This window comes from Pelophylax lessonae, assembly GCF_965119305.1.
Source record: "Pelophylax lessonae genome assembly, chromosome: 2".
NCBI classification, from domain to species: Eukaryota; Metazoa; Chordata; class Amphibia; order Anura; family Ranidae; genus Pelophylax; species Pelophylax lessonae.
This window is the reverse complement of record NC_138769.1, coordinates 406,964,266-406,990,023: the sequence shown is the minus strand read 5'-3', so window position 1 is coordinate 406,990,023 and position 25,758 is coordinate 406,964,266. Positions and strand designations below refer to the sequence as shown.

General features: G+C 38.7%; 1 protein-coding gene across 1 annotated transcript in view; it reads left to right on the top strand.

Annotated features, from left to right (window-relative positions):
* LOC309548132 (uncharacterized protein) overlaps window positions 1–25,758 on the top strand; it is a 707,228-nt gene that overhangs the window by 76,811 nt on the left and 604,659 nt on the right. Inside the window, exons 22-28 of the mRNA XM_082248097.1 lie at window positions 3,329–3,477; window positions 5,140–5,275; window positions 5,487–5,627; window positions 13,252–13,374; window positions 17,872–18,084; window positions 24,531–24,742; window positions 25,162–25,381. Coding sequence (XP_082104223.1) covers window positions 3,329–3,477; window positions 5,140–5,275; window positions 5,487–5,627; window positions 13,252–13,374; window positions 17,872–18,084; window positions 24,531–24,742; window positions 25,162–25,381 — 1,194 coding nt within the window. The remainder of the gene's footprint in view (window positions 1–3,328; window positions 3,478–5,139; window positions 5,276–5,486; window positions 5,628–13,251; window positions 13,375–17,871; window positions 18,085–24,530; window positions 24,743–25,161; window positions 25,382–25,758) is intronic.

Below are 25,758 nucleotides of genomic sequence, written 5' to 3'. Positions count from 1 at the left end.
CTCCAGGAACTTCTTATTGAGTGTGTGTATTTGCTTGCTGAATTGAGATCATCCACACATGATGAGTCTTTGGGAGTTGGGATTGGTGTCTCAGCATTTCTCTACATGACTACTGAAGTGGAATATTTCTGCAGCTGTAAATCCACATCATACATAAAACGCAGGAGCGTTACACCTCTATACTACGATTACTGGTATTCCCTGAAGCTGTTTGTTCTCTGTATATGATTTTGTATATGGACTGACACCATTGTTTTTTTTTTTTTTGCCTATTCTGTATGCCTTGTTATTTCCTTTTCCTAATAAACACTGAATTTATAAAAAAAAAAAAAAAAAAAATAGAATTAGGACTGCAGATAATACTGGGGTGCCTTGACGGGGCTCTGTAGCATATGCATGTATTTGAAAATGTGTGCAAACTAAACCCCTGTTTTTACCCTTGTGAAACAGGATAATTTTGTTGGTTGCAGGCTGGCTGGTAGGTTGAGCTTGGAATTTTCTTTGGTTTTGTTTTGCATGTGTTGCCCTTCCATGTGCTTCTTGCTGCAAAGGCCAGTTATAGGTGAGGTGTCTTGTGCTATAGGCATGTATCATTTTGTTTGGCCCTTATAGTCATAATCCTTACAGCTTTGCCTAAATATTAATTTTATCAAAGGGCAATTCCAGGCAACATGTGAATGCTATCAGTAAGACACCAATGGTATCCAGTAAATAATACACCTGTTTTAAAGTTAGAGCATTAACTGAGTTTACTTTGCTCTGAGCTCTCTGTAATACAGTTACTGCAATAGGTTTGAATCTGTTTGGTAGCTGGGAGAAACATCTAGCTTACCAATTATTATTATTAATTGTGGTGACTGCATCGGTTTAGTACTATTTTAAAGTATTTTTTGTTAGAGTTATAGATAATTATGTAATTATATGTGTTATCTAATAATGTATAGGAACATTAAGGCATGCCATAGATTATGTGATTTGGTTGCAGGAAAAAAAAATAGCTTGATTCCCCCATTAACAGTCAGTGTTGATAGGGTAATCCCTCCAATGGAGCTATTGTGTTCACATAGCGGAGATGAAGGGGGTGCAGTGAGCCGTTCCTGCTGGGATAACCTAATAATTATCGCTAGCTGGCAATAATTGGACCAACTTGTGTACAATCAGCCTACCCATAGCTGGTTTGAATCTTGGCTGATACCTGCTGAACCCACCAAAATTCGAACTATCTATGGCCAGCTTAACAAATTTGTGACATTATATAGTTGTTATTATTATTACTACTACTACTGATATATTTCCTTTTTTATATTTTATTTACTGACCGCTAAACCAAAACGTTCAGCAATTGCTGGTTTCCTTGTAAAATGAGTGGGAAGGTTTAGAATTTACAAAAATGTCATGTGATGATAAAATAATGCTGGTAAAAATGCTGGTGAGCTAATAGGGACAGAGTAGTAATCTGGAAAATGAAGGTTCAAAGTAAATTCCTTGCATGGCTGCCTTCCTCTAACAACTTGTTTCCACAGCACGATCTACCATACTATAATGACTATGCTGTAATCTCTCCTGCTACCTGTCCTTGATTTATTGTTTGCAATAAACAGCTCTCCCTACCAGCCACTTTTATAATATAGTAAGTCAAATCCGCTTCAGCCTGCAAGTCTCCAACAATAGGCCACACTCCCTGATGAGTTTCGCCCAGCCCACTGGGGGCTTAAAAGTGGATGGGGCAAAATGCATCAAGGGGCTTGGCCTATTGGTGGAGGCTTGCAGACTAAAGCCAATTCGACTTACTATATTATTGTGGCTGGCCGGTTGAGCTGTGTCTATTTCATTTACTGCAAACATTGCTTCAGATGGGTTTTTTGACAGCCTGCTCCCCTTCAACCTGAGGATCTTGGAAAAGTCACCCCTGACTTTGATTGGCATTCTAAGTCCAACATACTGTCCTTGATTTAGACATAATTTATCTTAAGGTAGAACTGAAGGCAAAACTTGTTTTTTTAATTTGCCTTCTATGTCCCATTTGGGAGAATTCCCTTATTTTCCTGTTCAATACCCAACACAGGATGTCGGAGGAGATTCCTTGTTGTCACCAAAACTAGTGTCCCCATTAGAAGGTTTCCCCTCTATTGCAGTTTTGGTGACAACCCAAAATTTGGGATTTTCTTTTACTTTCAGTTATATTGGTAAACAGGACAAACAGAGAGGGTGAATATCCCTAACAGGGCTGCAGACAGCAATGAAAACCTGACACGTTTTCTAATCCCTCTCCACTTAAGATCAATTGTATCATTGCCATATTGACACTGCCAGGTTTAACAGAAAGGGGGGGCGTGTCAAAATTTTGCTATGGGGCCCCAAGAATTGCATTTATGCCCTTGCTTTAAAACCTGACATCCAAAGTATTGAGGGTTTAAAGGCTTTTAATTTCAAAACGCTTCTTTATTCAATTTTTTTCAATTCTGTGTTGTTTGATAACTTATGTTTTATTCCATTTGCAAAAATGCAGTGTTTAATACAAGTAACTGTAAAGTGTAATTTGTCTTGGGGACAAGGACTAGAGGGGGGAATTGAATCTAATGGGAGCACTGTGTACAGTGACAACTGTTATTTTTATGTGATTTTCACTTCTTGTTGTGTCTGTGAGGGGCAGGAAGTGTAGGGAAATCACACCAATGGGATCACAGATTAGCATATAAACTTTACACAGATTCTAAACCTTCCCACTATCCAAAGCTTAAAAAAAAAAAAAAAAACACAAGCAACAAACATTTCTTCCCTAGCACCAGGCCCAGGTCTCATCAGTAAAAGTGAGGCTCAATTTTTCATGTAGAAAGTGGTTATCAGTCCTTTTTCCATGTATTTCATACAGAAAATCGCTCATATAAAAAAGGGACCACAGTAAAGATGTCAATGTTGTCATAATGTTTTGTTTTGACAAAGTCTGCACTCAAGCATTCATTCCCAATCGATATCTCTTATGTACTGTAGCATTTTAGTTTAATGGTCCTTTTAAAACTGAAATGTGATGCCATGGTTTTTGTAGACATGGCCTCTTCTGCACATCAGAGATAAAATATATCTCACTCTGTAAAGCAATACGAATTGACTTTCAAAGTATATTTTAATTGTGTTACTTAAGTACTGTAGCAGATCAATAAATATAGAAAGGCATTTTCTCATCTTATGGAAAAGGAAAATGATTGCACAGAGAAGTGACAAAGCAGCAGAAACGCTTAGCTCATTGACAACTTTAGCCAAAACTCTGTTTTATCTTGCCAGGCCACTTAATATCACCTCCAACAATGTAAAACTGTTTCTCTTACAGGCACTTCTACAGGGTTTCAGGAGCTTTTCATATTTATGGGAAAAAGATATTAATGTAGAATTCCAGAATTTCCTTTCTGGTAAGCAGACGGTTAGCTGTATACCCAAGAAAGATGTGACAGAAAATGAAATAGTCCCTTTGATTATGAAGTAAGTGTGCTAATTCTCAATAATTCCATGCAATGTTTGCTAGGCACAAAAATAAAAGCATTAAAAGCATTTAATTAATTTGATGAATTTATTTGCAAGACAACTTAACATTACTGACATGGACTGAAACATAAAAAAATGTAATTAAATAGCACAAAGCGGTAATCCTATCCTCATACAGTTGGTTTCAGTTATAGGTTTTTTCTGTCATCATTAAAGAGATGAAAAGGTACGAGTTATTATTTATCAGCATGAATATCTAATTTTTATGCATTTTACAACAGAATAATTAGCTTTGTTAGGGTTAATGAATTCAACATCTTAAACTAGTCTAAAGCCGGCCATACAGCCATACATGGGGCGAATTCTGAAATAAGTTTCCTACGAAAATGGTAACTAAGAATTTTCTTTCACATTTCGCTGCAGCAATTGCCGATTCTGGTGTGGCCATCACATTTGAGGGATCAGACATGTTGGATATGTTGGAAAAACTAACAAATTTCTATTCAATTCACAGAAATCTTTAGTGTTTACAAGGACAGCTTTCCTCTCCACAGCTCTCACAGATCCCTGCCTGCCCTGCACTCATAGCAGGGACAAGGGAGATGTAGATACAGGTGCAGAGTGGGATGTGGCATCATGTGGTAAGCTGCACTATAATCCCCACCTGTGCCCGGGTGCACGGATGCTGATCAATGATCTCCCTGCAAGTGATGAGAGAGGCGGAGCCACTTACACTGCCGGGAGGTACTAGAGCCAGGCTGGGTAGGTGAGATGCGAGGAAGCCAAACCCTGCACTCTGTATGTAACACACTCCTTAACCCTGCACTCTGAATGTAGCACACTCCTCAACCCTGCACTCTTTACACAGCGTACTCCTGAACTCTGTATATAGCGCACTGCTGAACTCTGCACTCTGTATGCAGCGCACCGATAAACTCTACAGTATGTGCATAGGGCACTTCTGAAACTGCACTTTGTACATAGTGCACCTCTAAACCCTGCACACAGTACTTAGCGCACCCCATAACTCCATACTTGATGCACTCCTTGAATTTTTTACCCCTTTAAGTTCCTCCCACTATTAGTGCAATTTGGCCAAACACACCATTTGATGTGGTTTGGTGGGGGGGGGGGGGGGTAGGGTGGTAGAGTTCCTTCACCTATTCTCTGAATAAAAAAGCCCTGGATACATTTTTAATAGTCTTACAGATACAACCGGCCCTTCGAGGGAAGCCATAATGCTGATGCGGCTCGCAAGGAAATTGAGTTTGACACCCCTGACCTAGTGTGAACCAGGCTCAATAGTAGCCCAGCTACACAGGTAGAAACCCCATCTGTCAAACCTGCACACATGGAGGTGTGCTCAGTAAGACTATAGGAATTATGAGTCACACTTGCTGAAGATTTCTGCACAGATGTATTTAAATTGTAAACTTTGCCTTCCATTGCAAAGGAAGATCAAAGTACCCTTGTAATTTGTTATAGTAGTTTGTTTTTATTATCTGTTTTACTTGTTTGTTTTGTTTACTAACACTACCAATCTTTGTGTACCGGGCAGCAGATCATTTACTGTAATGTAATTTTTATGTCTGCAATTTTGATTGGATGTCAAAAACACTTTGTGGATCTCTTATATACAATATATTCCATCTTGTTTAGTGATATTTCAGTGAAGTCACAAAACAACCCATTGATTGTAGCAGAAAGGGCATTCATTTTGCCCAGAGATACCAGTGCACACATGATTCAAGGCCCACTGCTCGAAGACTTTGACTCTGAAATCTCAGCATCCAAGGTTAGTGTGAAATTCACGTGCACTTCAAACTGATTGTAAGATCTTTTTATATATGTGATTGTAGTACACACATCTTGGGTTTGACATTGCATCTCTGATACTTTGTATTGAAGAAATTAGAGGCTTTAGCTCTCACTTTGAGTTGTAGAAACACTATTTGTACTCATTGTACTTTTTTTTTAGCTTTTCCTAACATTTTCCTTCATAACAGACTGTCAGGGACAGCATCCGAGGACTTCCAGATCATCAGCAATGCAGATGGATTCAAGTGGACTTCAGGCCTGTTAAACAGGTTCTCTCAGCCTATGCCCTAAAGTGGATGTGGACCTTTACTAAATACCTCATAGACCAGGTGACTTAATCTTGATAATATAGAAATCACAAGGTTTATATAAATGTTTGCCTGGACTGTACTGTAGGTGGGTCAGTATCACCATCGATGATATACTGGTACAATCTAGGGAAAAGCAATGGGTCACTGATTGGTTGTAAAGGGACACACTTCCTCTATTTATTGGCTCAGTTTTTTTATTTGTCTCACTATTTATAAGTTATGCATATATTTTCATGAGCGTGGCAGTAGTAAGCTTAGTAATGACTATATAGCTGCATACACACAATTTTGTATGGGCTTTGTAAAGAACCACTGAGCAGAACAATAAGCCTCAAAAAATGTTTTGCCATATTTGGGGACTTTTTATGTCCCCTAAATGCATTGTCCTTGTTGTTAAGTCGTTTAGTCGTGTTTGGCTCTTCGTGACCTCATGGACCATAGCGCGCTAGGCTTTTCTGTCCTCCATTGCCTCCCGGGACTTGCCTTCACTTCATGTTCATTGTTTCCATGATGCTATCTATCCATCTTGTATTCTGTCATCCTCTTCTCCTTTTTCCTTCCATGTTTCCCAGCTTAATGGTCTTTTCCAAAGTGTCTTCACTTCACATTTATCCTAAATTTATCTTAAATGCATACGAAGATACAAACATATATAGATTAAAAGATTCACAAATTATATTCAGTACATACCTACAATTAAAAAGTCATAAATGAAAGTAAAGCTTATATATTTATTTATACATCATGTTTGCACCTCATATTTGTTAAATTAAATGCAAATCTATCTGTAAACATGTTTTAGGTACATGTTCGGAAAACACATCTCAGTTGCATCCTCAAAATCCAGGAGAGTTGCAGTGTAAAAATATCTTAAATCTCCTTGATGTGTTTTACAGTCTAACCTTCACCCCCAGGAGGGGACATAACTTTAGATTCCCAGAATAGTATTTAGACATTTAAATATGAGGCCATGTGTTTCCGATAGACGTCTTCCCAGGGACCATTAGAATTATTGTTTGAAGGTTTTTATTACATATTTGGTTACAGGGGTTTACCACTAGTCCAGTATAGTAACCATTAATCAGTGTTTTACTTATATTTGTAGCCCCGCTGGTGCATAGGGTCCCTGTAAAGAAGAAACCAGTATACATATCTTTTTTGAAGCCGATCCAACCCGATCCCACGCTGAGCTGTCATCTGTGGCTTCGCTGTGGAGGCGGGTGCAGAGGACACAGCCAACAACAGAAGACCCATAGTAAGTCTATGGGTGACGTCACTTCCCATTCATTTCACAGCCGCTGTCGGCCGTGTCCTCTGCAAAGCTTCTGCCAATGGAGACCGATCAGATCGGTTAAAAAAAAAAAGTTATGTATACTGATTTCTTCTTTACTGGACTGGATAGGTTAGTGTTAGTTCGTGGATGTCTGTAGATGCAGTGATTTTAGTGTTAGGGTGGACTTTCACTTTAAGTGCAGCAATAACGCATGTATCCATAACCTCCAGGATAACTGGAACCTGTTTATGGTCTTTGGGACTCCGGAAATGGCATAGGAGGAAAGAAAGACTATATAGTGTAATACTGTATGAAATTACCCTATGTACCACAACCGTGCATGCAGTGTCACTCACAAAACAGCTTGAGATACATGAACACCAGTGAAAGCCGTCACCACCCAAACATTAAGCATCAATAAGGCTAATGTGAATTAACCATGTAGATGTCAATGAGATCCTTCCAATCACAATGCATGTGTCATAGCAGGGAGCACAGCACAGAGGCTCTCATCCATCACATGTCATAAATCATAGACAAAAGTGCCATTTGGTGTAGTATTTATGAAAAAACTGACAAGGTCCAATGCAGTAAGAGCCTCATAAAAACATAATCAAAAACATATGCCACAAAATGTCAACACTCACATATATCACCGCCACTGAGACACACAACGTGTCAAGTGTGTCTAGCTGCCCTACGCGTATTTCACACTAGAATGCATCTTCAGGGGCCTCAAGGCAATGCAAGAGAATTTTCCCCTGGCTCGGTAAATGTGATGTACATATATAATATCACTTACATACAAAAAATACTCAATCAAGTGCAAGGGAAAAAAATGTATTTTTGCTTGCAACTGATTGCATGATCAAAGTCAGCAGAGCTTTACCTTATGCACTTTATAAGTTAAGAGAAAATTCCTTTGCTAAGTGAACAGCTTATTTGCCTTTAGTAAATAAATGACAATATATCTTTATGAAATACTGCATTTTAGCTGTTGTGTATTTTATACAGCAAAACACAAATTAAAAGTCAGAGTCTGCCTTTAAAGCTAAAGACCTGAGATTCCCAGTACAGATGCACCTTGTATTCTTTCTGTTTTACTTTGTGGCTCTTTAGATGTGTTACAGTTCATGTCAGTAGTATATTTATTCCTGCTTCTAAGTGCTACAGTTTTTCATTATTGATGTGTTCTGAACAGAAAATGCAAACATTGAAACTGAATTCCAAGAAGATTTAATAATAAATCATTGCATTTATTTTTAGGTGCAACTAGTGTAAATACTTTGACTTTAATTTAACTTGATATTAGCCTCTTGCAATCCACTGTACAGCAGCACTCTCAGACTGGGAGAGGGAGGGGAAGCTCTTGAGGTCAATGAGGTGTTCTCAGGGGTGTATCATGAAATCAGTGAGCCTGTGTGCAAGATCAAAAGTGGGCTCTAAGCATTGATAAAGAAAAAATGCGACGCGCATGGCGAAAAGTGGTGGGTAGTATGTGTAGGAGAGGGGTGTGGAGTGTATGGCAGTAGGTAGTATGTGTAGGAGAGAAGTGTGGGGTATATAGCAGTGGGTAGTATGTGCAGGTGAAGAGTGTGGAGTGTTCTGTAGTGGATAGTATGTCCAGAAGAGGAGTGTGGAGTGTATGGCAGTGGGTAGTATGTGCAGAAGAGGAGTGTGGAGTGTATGGCAGTCGATAGTATGTCCAGAAGAGGAGTGTGGAGTGTATGGCAGTGGGTAGTATGTGCAGAAGAGGAGTGTGGAGTGTATGGCAGTGGGTAGTATGTGCAGAAGAGGAGTGTGGAGTGTATGGCGGTGGGTAGTATGTGCAGAAGAGGACTGCAGGGTGTATGGCGGCGGGTAGTATGTGCAGAAGAGGAGTGCAGAGTGTCTGGAGGTGGGTAGTATGTGGAGAAGAGGAGTGTGGAGTGTGTGGATGGGGGTAGGATGTGCAGGAGAGGAGTGTGGAGTGTGTGAAGGGGGGTAGTATGTGCAGGAGAAGAGTGTAGAGTGTCTGGAGGTGGGTAGTATGTGCAGAAGAGGAGTGTGGAGTGTGTGGAGGGGGGTAGTATGTGCAGGAGAGGAGTGTGGAGGGTATGGCAGTGAGTAGTATTTGCAGAAGAGGAGTATAGGGTGTATGGCGCCGGGTAGTATGTGCAGGAGAGGAGTGCGGAGTGTATGACAGTGGGTAGTATGAGAACAAGTGAGGTGAGGAGTGTGGAGTGTTCTGTGGTGGCTGGTATGTCCAGGAGAGGAGTGTGGAGTGTATGGCAGTTGATAGTATGTGCAGAAGAGGAGTATAGAGTGTATGGCAGTGGGCAGTATGTACAGGAGAGCAGTGCGAAGTGTATAGAGGTGGGAAGTATGTGCAGGAGAGGAGTGTGGAGTGTATGGAGGTGGGTAGTATGTGCAGGAGAGGAGTGTGGAGTATATGGAGATGGGTTACTATTTATACTTACATATCAGAACTTTTCCAACTGTATGCAACAAACGCCGTGGGACCTTGTACTCGCATCCCGTCACGTCACTTCCGGGTTTTCCTTCTGTGTGCGCACGCAGAAGGAAAATCCGGAAGTGATGTGACGGGACGCGAGAACGAGGTCCCACTGCGTTTGTTGCATACAGTTGGAAAAGTTCTGATATGTAAGTCTGCTATATTGTTTTAAATAAATAGTCAATACATACTACACTATGATTATTTTAATGAGTTACAAAGACCGGAGGCACAAAGCATCAGAGTAACCCGGAAGGACCCACAGCCCCCCTTAGAAGCCTCCCTAAGGAGACAGAGCGGGACTAGGTTGAGGCAGAAGTGGAGACCCCCTGGAGAGAGCGGGACTACGCTAGGATAGGAGTGAAGGAGCCCCATCCACTGTGGGTTGAATGATACAGGTGTATTATCAACCTCATTGAGGTGAACATTTAGTACACCGAGAAGTGATATCACTGGAAAACCCCTCATTCACGAGATCCAGAGGTGGAGGAATGTGAAAATAACGAATATACTAATAAGGAAATACCGGGATTAATCACTTAACAAATCGGACAATATAACACGCTATATCATTGGACTTTGTTTATTTTATTCATCTTCACAATCAATTTTGAATACCACCACTGGAACACACGTGTTTATGTTTGTATACATGATATATGCACTTGCACTTTATAAATAATCATTTCTTGCACGTATTCACTTTAATAGGTTATCTAAGCACCTTATATATTTTTTTATATCTATAGGATTCTGCAATATTTACTTGTTATATATATTTATTTAACAATTGATTTAATTCTGCCCCATTATGAATTAAGACACAATTTACACAGAAAAAGCACTTTATTTATCTACTAAGAAGATTGAATATATGAAAAAAGGATTCGCACATATTAACTGTAGTCTTATAATTAATATTAGTTCCATTATTAATACAAGCTGATTTGGTAATATTTATGTATATATATCTTGACTAATTAATAAGGATTTTTAGTGAACACCCTTGAAGCACAGTACCCCCCCCCCCATATATTGATTATCCTAAACTGTTTAAGGTACCAGTTACTGTACATGCAGCATCAGGGGTAAGCCTTCTATACACCACCCCATTATAGCGCAGGAACCACACTCTTAGAGTAAACATCTATAATTTTTCACAATGCTTTGGAGGAGGGGGGGGGGGGGAGTTGGATGGTGTAAGTAGGGCAGTGGTGTCAGTAGTTTTTGTTTTTAATATTTTATTTTCTATTGTTTTGTACAATTTTATTTTGTCCTTGTTTTTTTAAATATTTTTTTCACTTTGTTTCTGGGTGGGAGGCAGTGGATGGTGTCAGTAGGACAGTGGACAGTATCAGTAGAGCAATAGATGGTTTTTCACAATTACTTTTTTCACAATGCTTTTTTTTTTTGGTGGGGTGGGGGATGGGGGTTGGTGCAGTGGGTGGTGCCAGTAGGGCAGTAGGGGGCTTTGGTGAGACACCAGGGGTCTAAACCCCTGACATGTCCCCTTTGAGACAGAGAAAGTGGCTGAGGACAGAGATTCCTCAGTCCCTTTCTCTGTAGCCTCAGCTGCACTAAAGATGAATGAGAAGGTAAATGCTGAAGATGAAAGATGAAAGATGAAAGGTAAATCCACTCTGCACTACAAGTGCACTGCAAGTGCACTTGAAATTGCACTTGGAAGTGCAGCCGCTGTAGATCTGAGGGGGACATGCAAGGTAAATAAAAAACAAAATTTTTTGCTTGCAGATGATTAGATGATAGAAATCAGCAGAGCTTCCCCTCATTTCATATCTTCCCTTCAGATCTACAGCGACTGCACTTCCAAATGCACTTGCAGTGCACCAGTGTTAATTTCGTCGACTAAAACCGACTAAAACGTTTTTGTCGACTAACACAATTCAGATGACTAAAATACGACTAAAACTAAAATGGCATTTTAGTCTTAAGACTAAAATACGACTAAAACTAAAATGGCATTTTAGTCAAAAGACTATAACTAAAACTAAATCGAAATTTGCTGCCAAAAATTAACACTGGTGCATGCTCAAAGCATAAATAATAACATATTAGATTTTTCACTCCAGGACCAGCAGTAGTATATAATGAGTTTGGAAATTGTAGAGAAATGCTTAAATAATGCATAACAAATTACAATTGAACTACACCCATTTGATTATAGATGACTAAAATGAGTTTTAGTCCACTAAAATGTAGGGCGTTTTAGTCGACTAAAATATACTGGAGTTTTAGTCGACTAAATACGACTAAAACTAAAACACTTGCAGAAGACTAAAATAGGACTAAAACTAAAATGCCATTTTAGTCCTAAGACTAAGACTAAAACTAAATTGAAATTTGCTGCCAAAATTAACACTGCAGTGCACTTGTAGTGCAGAGTGTATTTGCCTTTAGTAAATCAACCCCAGAGTCTCCTCATCATTCATAAACTAAAGCAAAATAAACAGTTTAAAATGTTTCAGTTATAAATGTACAGAATCATTGATCACTGACTCTTCTCATTCAGAAAAGGAAGAGGCCCGTAAAAGACATGTTTACTGGCCCCTTCTTCTGCTCTCCATCCTGACAGTTCCCCACAGCAGCCAGAGGGAGAGGAGAGGAGGGAAGTCAGCAGGGCTTTGAGGGGGTGGAGGGGGAACCGGAGAAGGACACAGGAGGACAGAGGGGGGTCAGAGGAGGACACGGGGGCCGGAGAAGCACACAGGGGGACAGTCGTGGGTAATCAGTAATCAGTGCGGCAGTAGGGGCAGTTACAAGCACCGATCACCCTATATAGCTTTTAATGAAGCAGCTGAAAGCCATGGGAGGGAGAGAAGGGGAATCGGCTGTCAGCTACTTCATTGAAATCTATACAGGGAGATCAGTGCTTGTAACTGCCCCCACTGCCGCACCGATCACCCCAACTGTCAACCATCGATTAATATTCCATGGGTATAGTGTGGGTCATCAGAGCACAGTGGGCCCCCTCCCCCCCTCGGGGCCCAGGTTCAGTGAATACCTTGCACCCATGGATGATACACTACTTGGTGGTCTGAATTCACATGTCCAAACAAGGAACAAATTGACAGGAGAAAAAAACTGAAAAACACATTATCAGTCTATTGTCCAGTCATAGGCAAGGGTCAGGGAGGAGACCTATCTGTTTTGTTTGAAATGGTATTAAACTCTATTTAAACATTTTTTTCAACCATACTCCCCACAGGTGGTATATATAATGCGCTAGCATGCAACATTAAATAGCACATTATGACCTATTTACCTGTCATAATGTGCCCTCCAGCGTTGCGCTGTCACTGATCCCAAGGGTCCTGAGTGTTGCCATCTTCCCCTGGTCTTCTTTCCTGGTTTTGTCTCTTTGGCTGCTTGAATGGTCAGGCTGAGATGCATGTACACAGGAATCACATCACCATGGCAGAGCAATGTATTCTAAGCTGCTCCTGCATGGTTTAGATTACATCACAGCTGACAGGCCAGGAGAGGCATTTAGGGCTTCTTCTGTTATGAGAAAAACCCTACCTAAGGATTTTTTTTTAAAAAATGAGTTCAGTGCTTGTCGCATCAGGAGTCACATCACCACAGCACAGCGAGGGTGCCATAAATGGGGTCTGAGCTGTGCATTAACAGGCCGAGAGAGGTATTTAGGGTCTCTTTTGTCTTAAAATATCCTGCCTGTCCGCATTGAAAAAAATGAGTTCAATACCACTTTAACTTGGTACAGAAAAGTCTGGTTCTACTGTGTGGTAGTGCTGAGTAAATTTCAGAACTGAGAGGACAAAAATACATGTTCATGTATTGCATTGGGGTCTTTAATTATTTGCCTAGAGTTCAACTTTAAGTATTTACATTTTTAGACATCTGCAACATTAAAGAATTTGGATTCCTTCTTGAGAAGGGCAGAACCCCAGATTGAAAGCATTACGGGAGAGGAGAGAGATACCGGATCATTCATGAAGATGATGCGCCTTTTTAACGAGGTAAGATAGAGAAACTTGTTCTTCTTTATATCTATAAGCAATATGTTAATTTTGACCTTTCCTTCAGCATGTTCTTTAATGTATGCATGTTTTAAGCAGCAAGGCTGACATAAGTCAGCACTATGTTATAAGTAATCTAAGAATTATGCTCTGTTTTTTGCAACCTTTGCTTCCCTACTTATATGAACATGCCTATCTCTGTAGAAATATAATAAACATTGTTCTATAATACTGGACATTGAACATGCTCTACAATTGCTTTCAAGTAAAAATGGCAATTGTTCAGTACATGAAGTTTTCATTAAACCTTTCATTAGAGCTATACATTTCCTAACATATATTGTATAAGGCATTAAAACAATTGTAATAACAGTTAATATAGAATACAGAAAAGTAGTTAATGTAAAGTGGAAAAATGCAGAATGTGCAGTTTGTAAAATAAATTATTTCAATTTGTAAAAAAAAAAACAAACGAAAAAACAAAACAAAAAAAACATGAATTTTAGTTATACTATCAGTTACTGTAGTATAGTACTATTTACCATTTTTGGGGGCTGGGGAAGTTGACCTCAGTGTACATGAGATTATATATACATGATATTTAAGTATTCTTTAGATTAGCTTTAAATAACTCTAAATAGGGTATAATATAATTAAAATACATTTTAATATAAGCTTAATCACAGGAACAAATAGATCACTACACTGCCATCCTAAATACAATTAATTAAACTGTTAATGCCCGAAAAAAAACATCCTCATTACAATTTCAAATGAAAACTCTTGTTATCTCATTTTCCTTACATTAAACTACTATTTTCTCAATGTTGCTTTGATACAAAACAGAAGCGAATCAGTTCAGCGAGGCATGTTTTATTTTTGCTATAATTAAACAAATGAGGTATCAGTCCTGTTGGCAGGAGTTAAAGAGTTCTTTTCTGTTGACCTGTTTTGTTTGCGTTAATGTGATCTGCTTAACATAACTGGATGTGACTACAATTAGTACTGGCTGGCCTTTAGTCCAATCATACATCAAGTCTTGCCCACAGCACACATTAATTAGAAGATGAAGCCTTGTAGAGGGATAAGCTGCCAGTTCTCATGAGTGGCTGGCAAATATATATCTAGAGTACAAACTCAAACTCTAGCTTCATCTTCATCGAACAGTAATGCCTTGTATCACAGGGCATCACAGTATTGCATGACCTCTTTGATCTTCCAAACTCAGCTACATCTTTGTATCACAGAACACAGCTTTTTATAATGTCTATTTTAATACAAAACATTGTCAAAGTCAACACATACAGTATCTCACAAAAGAGAGTACATCCCTCACATTTTTGTAAATATTTTATTATGCCTTTTAATGTGACAACACTGAAGAAATGACACTTTGCTAAAATGTAAAGTAGTGAGTGTACAGCTTGTATAACGGTGTAAATTTGCTGTCCCTTCAAAATAACTCAACACACAGACATCAATGTCTAAACCACTGGCAACAAATGTGAGTACACCCCTAAGTGAAAATGTGCAAATTGGGCCCAATTAGCCATTTTCCCTCCCCGGTGTCATGTGACTCATTCGTGTTAAAAGGTCTCAGGTGTGAATGGGGAGCAAATGTGTTAAATTTTAGTGTTATCACTCTCACTCTCTCACTGGAAGTTCAACATGGCACCTCATGGCAAAGAACTTTCTGAGGATCTAAAATAAATAATTGTTGCTCTACATAAAGATGGCCTAGGCTATAAGAAGATTGCCAAGACCCTGAAACAGCTGCAGCACTGTGGCCAAGACCATACAGCGGTTTACCAAAACAGGTTCCACTCAGAACAGGCCTCACCATGGTTGACCAAAGAAGTTGAGTGCACGTGATCAGCGTCATATCCAGAGGTTGTCTTTGGGAAATAGACGTATGAGTGCTGCCAACATTTCTGCAGAGGTTGAAGGGGTTGGGGGTCAGCCTGTCAGTGCTCAGACCATACGCTGCACACTGCATCAAATTGATCTGTGTGGCTGTCATCCCAGAAGGAAGCCTGTTCTAATGATGATGCACAAGAAAGTCCGCAAACAATTTGCTGACAAGCAAACTAAGGACATGGATTACTGGAAAATAAGCTTTTTTGGTTCAGATGGTGTCAAGCGTGTGTGGTGGCAACCAGGTGAGGAGTACAAAGGCAAGTGTGTCTTGCCTACAGTCAAGCATGGTGGTGGAAGTGTCATGGTCTGGGACTGCGTGAGTGCTGCCGGCATTGGGGAATTACAGTGCATTGAGGGAACCATGAATGCCAACATGTACTGTGACCTACTGAAGCAGAGCATGATCCCCTCCCTTCAGAGATTGGTCCGCAGGGCAGCATTCCAACATGATAACGACCCCAAACACAGCTCCACGATGACCACTGCCTTGCTAAAGAAGCTGAGGGTAAGGGTGATGGACTGGGAAAGCATGTCTCCAGACAAAACGCTATTGAGCATCTGTGGGGCAACCTCAAACAGAAGGTGGAGGAGCACATCCACCAGCTCCGTGATGTCATCATACAGGAGTGGAAGAGGGCTCCAGTGGCAACCTGTGAATCTCTGGTGAACTCCATGCCCAAGAGGGTTAAGGCAGTGCTGGAAAAGACTGGTGGTCACACAAAATATCGACACTTTGGGCCCAATTTGGACATTTTAACTTATGGGTGTACTTGTTGCCAGCAGTTTTGACATTAAGGGCTGTGTGTTAAATTATTTTGAGGAGACAGAAAGTTTACACTGTTATACAAGCTGTACACTCACTACTTTACATTGTAGCAAAGTGTAATTTCAGTGTTGTCACATGAAAATATATAATAAAATATTTACAAAGATGTGAGAGGTGTACTCACTTTTGTGAGATACTGTAGCTAGAGCTTCTTTGTGGGAAATGTATTTTGATATTATTTAAAAAGTTTGTATTGACAAGTAAAAATGAGTAAAATGCATGTATTGAGTAAAATGCTCACAGTTTTACTAAGCTCTGCAATTGAATTGTTCTGAAGGAGTTTATATTTAAAGCTGATTTTAATATTATGCTCTATTTTTTTGCACTCTAATTTACATGCTTTCTATTCTTCCTCCATCTGTGCCTCCAATCCTTCCCACCTTCTGTCCTTTTTTTCCAATCTTCCTTCTTTCCTTGTGGCAGTTAGTATCAACATTTCACACAACTTCCATTATAGAAAATATATGTAGAGGTCATATAGAATGATAATTTTAGAATTTATTTCATCCTATAAATGCACAATATTTTCTTTTCTTCCTTCTGTTGTTTCTTCCTTATTTCCTCTCTTCCTTTTCTTTATTCCTTCATTCCTTCATTCTCCTTCCTTCCTGCTTTGAATTGCCAATTACATGGTTATAATCCAGGGTGCATAAAAATCAATGATTTTTAACAAAAACATAAAAAAATCTAATTTTTAAAAAAATTAAAGCAGATTTTTTTAAAATTTAATTGGATTTTTTATTTATTTTTTAAATCAAATGTATTTTTAATAAAATTCTTTTGGAGTAAAAATATATCTAACAATAGTTTTCTGTTTAAGATACATTAATAATTTAGTTTATTCAGCATGAAATGGAGATTAGTTATGTAGCATGAGGCTGTATATTCTGCAATATTTACATTTTTGATAAACTCATTCAATGAATCCAAGCTTTGCAAGCTAAGATAACATGCACTGCATTGATGCATCCACACAATTTCACAGTAACCATGAGATAAAACAGTTCAGGAATATTCCTTTATCCCATTGTTTTGCAAATCTATTTACACTACAAACTGTATGATTGAATTGGTTCTGATATCGCTGTTTTATTAACCCGACAGCTTATTATTCTAAATAAGAAACCTTCATTTTGCCTATAAATATTAACAATTCTTACTACCAGCAAGAATAAGTTCTTACATTTAAAGAACACTTGTCATCTCAGATCCATCATGGCAGTGCCTGTTAGCGGGCATCCACTCACCTGCTGCTGCCACGTGCCTCACCTTGTTGTGTCAGTGCCACATCACCAGCCGCCCTATTAAAGTGAACGGGACTGTTGGTGAGTCAACAGCAGGTCAGAGGAGGAGCCGCTGTGGGACAGAGATGACAGTTGCTCTTTAAAAATCATGATTTAAATCGACTTGATTTAAATCAAATCCACCCTGTCAGAATCAGAAGCATTTACCATTTCTCAATAGGAGATATGTTGGCTTAGCAATTTATCACAAATGCACATAATAGAATGACATATTTGTGGAAAAGTTTAGAGTTGATGGGGCCCTAGACTAGGTATGCACCCAACATTGATTTGTCATAGATGTAACTTCTGATGCTCTATTCCTACACTGTGGTTGACAGCGTAATTATCTGTACTTAGGAATTATTGAGTTTCTTATGAGGATGATGTTTAAATTATTGCTTAAAACAGCAAGTTGTCCTACTGTTTTTTTTTTTCTAAAGCAACTCTATTGCTTCTGAATTATACTAGGTGTCATCCAAACAATCAGAAATGGAGGTACAGTTTGCGGTTTTACAGAAGACTGTGAGCCTCTTAGGAAAGCATGAGATGACTCTTCCCTCTGAATGTGAAGTACTTTATAGGACAATGCCAGCACGCTGGAACACTATGAAGACCAAAGTTTCCCTTGCCAAACAACGTTTGGGGCCAAGGATACAACAAGAGGCTGATATTGTGTCCAAGGTAATGTTTCTTCAGTAAGCACAACTTCCGGTTAATGCATAATTAAATGAGTTGTGACTACAGAAGCATAATATTAGAATTCACAGCATAAATGTTTGTAAATCCAGACATAAGGCTCAGTTCACTAAGGTAAACCATACTAATTATTTTTAGCTTTGTGACATTTATTTTCAGCTTTCATTGCCTAAATCATTGTTGGTATAGAAACTTGTGACATTATAACTCATGACCCAAGCCCATAATGTTTCTGGTAAACTTGTGTAGTTAGGCAAGGTAGCTATACAAAGTAAAATGGTGATGCTGATGGAGGTGATAATATTTCTTTGAAAATATATAAATTTGGTATATTTAACTAACATGTACCTAAGAAAAATTGGCTTTGTTATGGTTGTATGGTATAGAGGGGGTACATTTTTCTATAATACATATTTATTCCTTTGGTCTCTCTATAAAAAGATTGCCAATACCCTGAAACTGAGCTACAGCATGGTGGCCAAGACCATACAGTGGTTTAACAGGACAGGTTCCACTCAGAACAGGCCTTGCCATGGTCGACCAAAGAAGTTGAGTGCACATGCTCAGCATCATTTCCAGAGGTTGTTTTTGGGCAATAGACGTATGAGGGCTGCCAGTATTGCTGCAGAGGTTGAAGGGGTGGGGGATCAGCCTGTCAGTGCTCAGACCATACGCCGCACACTGCATCAAATTGGTCTGCATGGCTGTCGTCCCAGAAGGAAGCCTCTTCTAAAGATGATGGACAAGAAAGCCCGCAAACAGGTTGCTGAAGACAAGCAGACTAAGGACATGGATTACTGGAACCATGTCCTGTGGTCTGATGAGACCAAGATAAACTTAATTGGTTCAGATGGTATTAATGCCTAACAGTGCCTCATAAATCTTTCACAATACTCATATCTAAAAAGCAGTGCAAGATTTGGCTATTTCAAAAAATAGCCATTTAAAAAAAGTGCTAGGGCAACAAAATCTGTGCAGTGTAATCAAAAACTGAATATAAATATAGTCATCAAAAATTGCTAGTGCAAAATATAAAAATACCAAAGATAATCTGTGCAATATAAGCAAAACCAATAAAAGTATAAATATAAATGAAAATAAAAAAAACAAAATTAATTATTTAATAAATTCATATAGAACATGTGCAAAATCAGATGCTAGAATAAAAAAATGAACAATAAAAATAATAAAAAAACAATATTCAATCTTCTTTAAAGTCCCAAGTGAATATAAAAAAGTGCAAAAAAGTGTCTATCAAATGATACAATTTCTTTTGTGAAAAAAAATGTGCAAAACACCCAACGTGCTCCTTCCACCGTATCCCCCAAAAAAACTTACTCATCAGATGGGGTAGCTGGTCAAATTATAAATCAGCAAGTGTGCATTTTTATATACAATTTTGAGCAGGCTGGTTCTTATTCCAAATGATGGTCTTTCCCATCTTCCCATACAGGCATTCTCACAGGGATAGGTAAGGGTATAATTTTGAAAGAAAGGAAGACCCGATATAGTGTAAATCCGTAAAAAAAATCTTCACTTATTTATTAAAATATAGACTTTTACACTCACATTGTTCTGTGTCTACCTGACACTGAGGATAATAAACATTTATCCTTCACTCCGACTGCATGGCAGTGCCATGGTGGTGGTGCTCGGTGTCCTGGCCCCGCTCTACTAGTTTTGTCACGCGACACCCTACCGCTCCATGAGGGCATCGTGTGACAAAACTAGTAGGACTGGGCAAGGACGCCAAGCAGTACCGCACATGTCTGCCATACACTTGCGGCTTGGCTATGCACTGGGAGTGAGGGACAAATGTTTGTTATCCTCCGTGTCGGGTAGACACAGAACAATGTGAATGTATACGCCTATATTTTAATAAATAAGTGAAGATTTTTTTACGGAATTACACTATATCGGCTCTTCCTTTCTTTCAAAATATTACCTATCCCTGTGAGAATGCCTATATGGGAAGATGAGAAAGACCCTTCTTTGGAATAAGAACCAACCTGCTGGAAAATGTATATAAAAAGGCGCATTTGTTAGTGTATAATTTGACCAGCTACCCCACCTGGTGAGTAAGTTTGGGGGATACGGTGGAAGGAGCACATTGGGAGTTTTGCACATGTTTTTTTCACTGCTTTTTAGATATGAGTATTGTGAAAGATTCATGAGGCACTGTGAGGTATTAATATTTTAGAATAATAGATAAAATTATTAATTTAAAGAGGGTAATAAAAACTTGTGCTGATACATTTCCTTCCTATTTTTGATGTGGGATCACCTGCAGTTAATTGGCAGCAGTTTGCTTTGACTCTCTTGTTTGTGTTCTATGACCATTGATTACCTGGGCGCATGATCCCTTTCCTGCCTTGGTTCAGATGGTGTCAAGCGTGTGTGGTGGCATCCTGGTGAGGAGTACAAAGACAAGTGTGTCTTGCCTACAGTCAAGCATGGTGGTGGGAGTGTCATTGTCTGGGGCTGCATGAGTGCTGCCGCCATTGGGGAGCTACAATTCATTGAGGGAACCATGAATGCCAACATGTACTGTGACATACTGAAGTAGAGCATAATCCCCTCCCCTTTGGAGACTGGGCTGCAGGGCAGTATTCCAACAAGATAACAACTCCAAACACACCTCCAAGATGACCACTGCTTTGCTAAAGAAGCTGAGGGTAAAGGTTATGGCCTGGCCAAGCATGTCTCCAGACCTAAACCCTATTGATCATCTGTGGGGCAACCTCAAATGGAAGGTGGAGGAGCACAAGGTCTCTAACATCCACCAGCTCCATGATGTCGTCACGGAGGAGTGGAACAGGACTCCAGTGGCAACCTGTGAAGCTCTGGTGAACTCCCTGCCCAAGAGGGTTAAGACAGTGCTGGAAAATAAGGGTGGCCACACACAATATTAACACTTTAGGCCCAATTTTCACTTAGGGGTGTATTCACTTTTGTTGCCAGCGGTTTAGACATTAAAGACTCTGTGTTGAGTTATTTTGAGGGGACAGCAAATTTACACTGTTATACAAGCTGTACACTCACTACTTTACATTGTAGCAAAGTGTAATTTCTTCAGTGTTGTCACATTAAAAGATATAATAAAATATTTACAAAAATGTGAGAGGCGTACTCACTTTTGTGAGATACTGTATATGAAATGTCTATTACTTTTTATGAAACAAAATATCCTCCACATTCTGTCTGAGCAATAAAAATCAAAAACAGTTGGAGTAGCTTTAGTAAGAAAGTGCTCTGCACAGTTTCAAGAATATTACTAATTGTTTTTTTTTAAGGCCATCCACATTTGTACAACAAAAACTCTTTCAAGGAAATGTATTTTACTTGGTAACTAAATCTGGTTATATTTTTTATTTGGAGCTAATATTCCATACACATGCTATTGTAACATCTTGTCTTTGCAAGACCACGTTCTTCAAATATTAGGCCTGTGGATTAGGAGATGGGCATTTTTGTGCTGGATGCTGGAAGGCAACAAAATCTGATGCTCTGATGTCCTAGATTGAAGTGTGAATTTAACAGAAAAGATTTGTATCTTTTGTCTTTGTATTCAGTTTCCACTCCTACATGTTAAGTATCTAAAGCAACACTTCTTTCTTTACAGGGTTGAGGGGTCAAGATTATTAAGTGAAGCTTAAAGGTTTTTACAATTAGGTACTATTTTAATGCAAAACCTATAGCTGGAAGAGGTCAATTCAATTTAATTATGAGAGTACTTCAAAATGAAGCTGTTGCTTGTAATCCAGTGTATGAAATGTATATTCTATTTTGTGTGGGTTAAGCGGTGTCACAGAAAATTACATAATAATAGCCTGCTGATGTCTTGAGGAGAATTACGTTGTCTTAACTAAGTTGAAAATAATAGATCATATTTCTTGCATATAATGTAATAAATATAGGTGTTATTATGAATAAGTTGATAGATCACCGTGCATATCCACAAAATGAACAGCCGCATTTGTGCTTTTTCATATTGTCATTGCCATAGCACAAAAACTTTGATATGCCAGTAAAAGATTTGAGCTTCAGAACCTGTCCATTATATTGCATTGAAGAGTCAGCTTTAAAAAATTTCTCATTATAATAATAAAAAAACTTTAGATGTATTGTGCTTCGCTAGTACCACGGGAAATTTGTTTGTCCTTGCAAGCTCTGCACATATCCAAAGGCCACATAAGCATGCAAAAAAAGAAACACAAAAAAGTGCAACAGATTGTACAGATTTAAAAAACACCTTTTTAATTGAAAAGAATGGTAAAAATGCACTAACAATAAAATGGCTTGGTCAGAGCAAATCATAAGGAATTTCCCTCTAATGGAAAATGAGGTTACACCAATAAATGCTGTAGACATTCTAACTGAGTAGACAGCAAAAGGAGAGATCACCCAAAAAATAATTCTCCCCCAACTCAGTCTTCTGTGTGCTCAGGATGGTTCTAAATGTAAGAAATCCACAGATGACTCTCTTCAGAGCGAGGGCTGGATGCTGGACTTGGAGATCTGTGACAATGAGACAGAAGGTGTCCAATTCAAAGGTAACCATCCCTGCTAATATCTCTTCCTAGTAGGAGTGTATTTGGCATCTGTTGGTGTGCCCTGGTTTATCATTGGAGGAATATTCCAGATGATATGTCCTGATCCAAGTGTAAGTGAAGGTTTTTCCATTTTTGATTTGTTAAAATGTGTTTTTTTATCTGCATGATCGGATGCACTCTGTTTTGTGTTTCTTTCTACTTTCCATGGCAATATTTTACTTATGTTTAAAAGTGATGGTGCGCTTTTCAAAAATGAGAAATATATTAAACAATATATTATATATTACACACAATGTGAGTGTAATTACAGTGTATACCACAGTGATATTCAAATCAAGTGAATTATCAAACAAAAGTCCCAAACAATTCAACCTTGATGTTAATGAAACAAATAATCCATGTGAACTAAAGTTCAATCATTCTGAAGTGGTCAAAAAATAAATGAAAAAGGTGAAAAAGTGAAGGGTCCAAACGCAATGACGGCAAGCCTCCCTCCTGACGTGTTTCCTCCAATAGGGCTTCAACTGAGATGGGAGATCCCATCTCAGTTGAAGCCCTATTGGAGGAAACGTGTCAGTAGGGAGGCGTGCCGCCATTGCGTCACTCGAGGTCCGTGCTGCAGCCGGACCCGAGGCAAATAGAGATCCTCAGCCTGCTAACTTAAAGAATTTCTGCTCGTTTATGCTCAACCAACTGTAAGTGCAATATTGTTTTTCAATAAAACCGTTTTTAAAGGTAATGCACTATTAGTCCCATTTATGCTTTACATGTGCACTGGAACATCGTGGGAAGCATACATTATCACCTAAGGATTTAAGAGGCTACCGTGGTTTGTGCAGAGGGGAGAAAGTGTGAGCCATCCATTCATCTCTAACATTAAGGGATCTTAATGCCCCAGTCCTATCTATCATTTTGGAGGCTGTTTTGTCTCTTCAATCTGGTAAGAGGCTTGCATTAATTATGTCACCTGTGTGAGCGTGCACGTGTGGTAGGTGGAAACGGGATATCGGCTTCACTTTCATAGGAATAGCTACAATCAGGCACTTACCTTCTTTCCGCCGGGTAAGGAGGCATTTCACCAGGTGGAGGGAACATCACAATCACCTATAAGATTTATTATTTGGACCCTTCACTTTTTCACCTTTTTCATTTATTTTTTGACCACTTCAGAATTATTAGACTTTAGTTCACATGGATTATTTGTTTCATTAACATCAAGGTTGAATTGTTTGGGACTTTTGTTTGATAATTCACTTGGTTTGAATATCACTGTGGTATACACTGTAATTACACTCACATTGTGTGTAATATATAATATATTGTTTAATATATTTCTCATTTTTAAAAAGCGCACCATCACTTTTAAACATTTACACTTCACCCAATCTGGTTGCAGCCTTTCACTAAATCAGCGCACCCTTTTCTTTCTCAATATTTTACTTATAATAGTAGGCATAGGCAAGGTCTTCATATGCCTCACACACATTCTGCAACTAAGGGTGGTTGTACAGTACATGGCCCACAAGAGAAACAGAAAGAATTTTCCCAGTTTATGTGCACACCCTTCTTCTATTGCCAGAAGACAAGCCAGATTCTCATTGGGGAGAATTTTGGGTGTCTAAGGCTGGCCTTTTCCCATCTGTTTAAGGGTCAAGAGTCAAGACATTCTCAAAAGGATATTCTGACATTTCCAAAACATGAATTAAACACTGTACATATCCAATTAAATCTACATACTGCACGTGATGTACACACTTTGATTTACAATTCCACAACTCTCTACTCCAGCATAATACGAATAAAAAAAAAATCTTGAATTATTCATTGTTGTAGTTTACTCTGCAGATATTATTTACATTATCTTAAATTTCATTTTAGGATTTAGAAACATTTCAGCGTAAACTTGATACTCTTGGTTCTAACATTGAAAATTCTGAAGTCTACAAGTATGAATGTACAGCACAGGAAGCCTTTGGCATCATAGAGAAATTTACGTCACAACTGCAATATTTGCAAAAAGAAGCTAAAGACTTAAAGGAACTGCAGGAGCTTCTTGAAACAACAGTTGTGGACTTCTCCATTTTGAACAAGTATGTGGCTGTAGACTTGTATGTTTGTATTGTAGTTGTATTTGTAGGAAAACAAGCTGTTGCTAGTGCATACATGTTGCAAACCTGAATTTGTGTATTTATTTTCTTGTGGTTGAAATGGTACCAACAAAGGATAAACTAAGATGTTCTTGGCACACATACCAAGTATACAACATGGATGTAGAAATGACACCTTAGTATAGGGGTACTTACAAAAGACTGTCTCAATCCAGGTTTGCAAGTCTACCGCCAATGATTTCCTACTACAAACTTCTAAGTGTGTGTAAAGATCTTCATGAGACACCCTGTATATAGAGTTTGGGTGTGGGCTGCTTTTATTTTTTAAGATAGACAAGATTTAATATTAAGCTAATACCTGAATTTAATCTCACTGATACACTTGCATTTATCTACCATAGCTGTGATGAGATGTTGCAGAATCTGAACCTTGTGTGGCAGCATGTAGATTCAGTCTTTAAAGAGCAAGACATCTGGAAGAAGGAACTATGGCAAAATATGGATACAGAGGAATTGCATAAGAGGACCAGACAGCAGCTAGCCCATCTGCAATCCCTTCCTGGAGAGGTCCAGGAATGGGATGTTTATAGGCAGGTGCTGGAAGCTGTGAATGTTATGAATGTAAGTCAAATTTGTTTATAAAGTATCATATGCACATGGCGTATGTATAGTAATTTAGTTTGGCCAAGCATTAGAAAATGATAAAGGCTGAAATACTAGATTATGGGATGCAGTATTAGAAAACAAAGCTAGAGCTGTGTTTTTGATAATGTCATGCTAGAAATCTAGAGAAAATGTGTCCTAAATTAGTACTTTTTATCCTTACCTATTTCATATATTTTTTTTCAGTAAAACACTTTTATTTAGTTCTAGTAAGCTTAGGAAACCTATTTGTGTTCATATATATTATAGGGGTTGTTTTGTTTAAAATGATTTATATTGTGATTTGTTAATTTCTCATATAAATAGGTTGTGATTTTGAAAGATCACATCTGTTT